At 47.6% G+C, this 4410-nt stretch overlaps 1 protein-coding gene across 1 annotated transcript in view; it reads right to left on the bottom strand.

Moving 5' to 3' along the window:
• Window positions 1-512: 512 nt before the first annotated feature.
• Window positions 513-4410, bottom strand: part of ANOS1 (anosmin 1) — a 205638-nt gene continuing 201740 nt past the window's right edge. Inside the window, exon 14 of the mRNA XM_040634628.1 lies at window positions 513-4402. Coding sequence (XP_040490562.1) covers window positions 4344-4402 — 59 coding nt within the window. The 3' untranslated portion in view covers window positions 513-4343. The remainder of the gene's footprint in view (window positions 4403-4410) is intronic.

Below are 4410 nucleotides of genomic sequence, written 5' to 3'. Positions count from 1 at the left end.
GGGCGGGGCGGGGGGGGGACACACTTTAAAAGTGCAGATTAATGATAAAAAGTGCCACCAAGGGGTGCCTGGGTGGGCGGCTCAGTCAGCAGAGTGTCCAGGTCTAGGTTTTAGCTCGGGTCAGGCATGATCTCAGGGTCGTGACATCGAGCCCACGTCAGGCTCCCCACTCAGCAGGGCGTGTGCTTGAGATTCTCTCTGTCTACCCGTCCCCCAGTCATGTCGAGCACGCTCGTTTGCTCGCTGTGTCAAATCATCTTTAAAAAAAAAACACCAAAGCCGTCAGCAGCACCGGTCCTAAGTAAATACGGTGGGAGAACTCTCACGTGTTTATTGTCAAACCGCAAAGCACTTTCATTAGGATGAAGTACTGTCTCCTGACACTCACCACACCTCACATTCCATTCATACTGACTGCTTCAGTCTCTCTGGAACACAGAGAAAAATGGAAAAATAAAAGTGCGTTTTGTTGGGGTTTTTTTTTCGGTAAATAGAGGAGTCCAGTCCACTGGTCAGGTTTAAGGATACTTTATTACTGAATCAGTATGTACAAACTCTAACATGAAAATAATGAGTCACAGAACATCAGACTATTTACAATACTTTGTTTTTACAAAATTTTTTTACAAGATTACTCCTAAGTAACATGACAGACACAAAAATCACTTTTTTTATTACATACATAAATAAATATTGACTTGAAATGACCAGTAGAAGAGACGTGCTCTCTGTAGGCCACTGGGATGAGAACGTGGCTGTTGTTATCTGCACGCTACAGTATAATTAAGGAGAGAAAGAATAATTACTTTACCTACAGACCTCTGTTAATCACTCTGTAAATTGTGTAAGTGGCTAAAATAGTAGAGGTAAGAAACAGAGTCTGGCCATGCACAACCATAGATAAGAGTCACCGTCTTTATGCATTTATTATTTTAAATGAATTATAAGTACATGCAACAGATATTCAGTCTTTGTGTGCTGGTTACAATGTGAAGGTTTAACAAGATTGACAGCTATTTGCAATCCTAGGGATGAGTGATGAGTAAATCCATGGCCCGAGGCGTAAGAAAGGGCCTTAAATAAATAAGTCCTTATCACACACCACGCTGACGGACGATACCAAGGACAAAATATCTGCACTCGGATGATGGAGACACACCTCAGAATTCAGTCTCCCCGTCAGGTTTCTCAGTGAACAGAAAAGACACAATTCAGGGCTTTGCAGTCAAAGTTCCCAGCTGTCGCTCGGCTGCTGGGACTGACACCTGCCGTTTCCTGGGTCCCTCAGACAAGGCAAATTCTCCCGTGTTTAGTAAAGGTCACTCCCTCTCTGGTGCACGGATTCTCAACTGGGGTTGGGGGGGCTTTATCCCCCAAGTGCGAGCTGGCAATGTGTGGAGAATTGTGGGTTGTCACACTTGGAGGAGTGCTCCTGACATGCGGTGGGTGAGGCCAGGGCCGCTGCTGGGCCCCCTACGGTGCACGCAGCACCCAGAAAAAGATGGTGACCCAGCCCTCCCACCAGCCGCGCTGACGGGGACAAAACCCGCTCTGCAGGGTTACTTACAGGTTTGTCTAGGCTCCTGGCACACAGACATACCTGTACACTTGAACTTTGACAGCAGGTGGTTTCCTGAAAAGATGATTAACAATTTCATTGTCTCTAATATGTCCTATGAGCACAATGCAGGACTTGGAAGGGCGCACGCAGAGCTCCAGTGGGAAGAGCGCGGAGCGGGTCACCAGCAGCGAGCGCGCGGGCTGCAGACAGATGGGTGGACAGACGGAACACCGAGGTAACCCCACGATGTCCGCACTTGGTATTGTTGATGGGCTCGGGTGCTAAGACTAAATATTATCACTGATGGTGTTTTCTCCTATGAGACAGATGCATTTAATTTTAATAAGACATATTAGAGACTTAGCCACTAAAACAATGTTTAAAGAAGAAACCCACAGATTGTATGCCTTTATCAGGACACTCAAATTTTTTAAATGTAAAAAAAATTGTAATTATATGTCAGCCGATTTGCATATTATTGAAGGTCATTGAAATTCATAAAAGAAACTCCTGTTTCCTTAATCATCTAAGGAATAGCCTTTTTCTTCCAATAATGTGAATAAAATTTAAGTTTTGTTATTGCAAAATTAGATGCTCACAGGAGCTGCTTTTGATTTTGTAAGGAAGCTGTAAGCTTTAGGACCTTCACCCAAACTAGAAATATATTTGCTCATTGTCTGTTACCCAGACAAAAGACACATAATTACACTTTTATAATCAAACTTACATAATAATTTAATAATATTTCATACCTATGTATACACTCCTGCATTTTGAACTATACAACAGTACAGAAATTTGCTGGCACAGATACTGGATTTGTTCGTGACAAATTCAGGGTAAAGATAAACCTGTAGCCGATATTAGACGTCTTCACTTGTGAAAATTTGGGAATTTGAAACTCAGATGCGGCTCGTGGCACTGGCGTCAGTCCCAGTTGCAGGTCGAGCTTGGGGCGGTTTGAAACGAGGGGTGCTTCCTGTTCTCTCCGTGAGAAGCCAGGGGATTCAGAGCACATGGGGCCGAGTCTGTCCCGACCGCGTCAGGAGCCGCGGACAAGCATCTGGAAGCCCGTGCGCCTTCAGGCTCGCCTTTCCCACGGGGGTCACTTGCACAAAGCTGCGAAACGTCGCCTGCATCGTCACGGTAAGTCCTCGCTACACAGGAGACAGTTCTCACTGTTTCCACGTACAGACCGCGTTTCCTAAAGAGACGCATCCATGTGATAATAAAGATACTCTGTCTCCCGCTTGTAGCTCGTTTGTCTTCCGACGCTCACGCGGTGAAGGAGCTCCGAGCCGTCTGTGCATCCACAGTCCTCCAGAAACCCACAGCACGGCAGGTACCCAGGGCCACCGCCACAACCCCAGACGACGGTCCCACACATTTCCCAGGTTGACTGAGCTGCACCCTGAGAGGAGCAAGCCCTTCCTGTATGATGATGAAATGTTGACGAACTGCCCTTTCCTCACAGAAGAAACAGCGACGGGGAAAATACGTGACCCTTCCCTTTACAAGAACCGATCTTTCGGCGCCCCCGGTGAGCTGTGAAGAGAATGTGCGCGGTGAGTCGCACTCCAGGTGTGTGTGTCTGTGTGTGTGCACGCACATAGGTACACAGACATAGATGCATATCCCAAACCACACCTGTGGCTATTCCCTCACGAAAAACCTGGATGAAAGTGAACGTCTCTGGGTTTAAGGCTGCCCCAGCGCTCGGCAGCCCCAGCACGGGTGGTGGGCTCTGAGCCGCGTCCACGCTAGCAAGGGGTCGCGTTTGCAGCCAAGCAGCCCCACAGAAAGAATAAAGGCAAGTAAAGAGCTGTCCTCTATCAAAGCCTCTTGTCCTACATTCCCGAGAATGTTCTAGCATTCAGATAGCTTACTTTAAGAAAAGGCAAATCTCAGTAAAGATTGGAAAATATTCAACAGTTGGGATTCTCAATTTAAGCAAGAGGTTTTGTAAATTTTGAAATACACGAAGGGGTAAAACAAAGCATACCCGCAGCTCTTTTCTGCATGGAGGGAAAAAGGGAAACATAAATAAGAAAACTTATCAGGAAGGTCTCTCATTTTATAGGACGAAGCATTCAAACTTATCCCCAGAAAAGCATTTCAATTAATTTCTGCAGGGCAGACTGGCTAGCAGCGGGTTTGCTGAACGCTCCCTGCTTGGGGAGCCTTTCCTAAAGCACAGCTCGCACAGGGGATGCTCGTTCGCTTTGTGCGAACGGGGCTCGGGGGCTGCAGGTGCGGACGTCTGTGGTTGAGACGCCGTTGCCGTTTCTGAGGTGAAGAAAATATCCCATGGGATACAAATCTTAGGAAAGATTTGGATACATAGGGCCTACAAGCCGCATCACCTTATTTGATTTTGCAAATCAGAGCAGTCATTTAATTTAAAAACGTTTTATTGATGAACGTTATGCGTAGTGTGTGTCTGCATGTGTACTCATTACACGGCTTGGCTGTGAGACGTCGCCGCTCCGAAGTCAGGGAGCGCTCATGCGTGCGCTCCCTCAGTAGCGCTTCGCCCGTGGATATTCCGATTTGCAGGTCAATGGGCCTCGTCTTCATTTCCTCCGTTCTAGGAAGGGGGGTCCACCCCACCGGCTGTGTGTCCCTCGTCTCCAGCTGTGTCGAGATGGGCCGAGGGACCCAGGGCACAAGGTTACACAGGAGAGGGCGGTCACGCGGGGCACCTGCTGCCTCTGTAACAGCGTGTCTACACCGCGAAGCTCAACTTGCTTGCTCCTTCTTCAATTCTCAGTGTTCGAGCCGTTTAGTATCTTTCTGGAGAAGGCTTGTAATGATGAGGATGCCGAGGTTTCAAATGGGGTCCTGGGGGG

The sequence above is a fragment of the Ursus maritimus genome (assembly GCF_017311325.1).
Source record: "Ursus maritimus isolate PB19 chromosome X unlocalized genomic scaffold, ASM1731132v1 scaffold_X1, whole genome shotgun sequence".
NCBI classification, from domain to species: domain Eukaryota; kingdom Metazoa; phylum Chordata; class Mammalia; order Carnivora; family Ursidae; genus Ursus; species Ursus maritimus.
The sequence above is the reverse complement of the archived record's forward strand: the minus strand, read 5'-3'. Positions and strand labels throughout refer to the sequence as shown.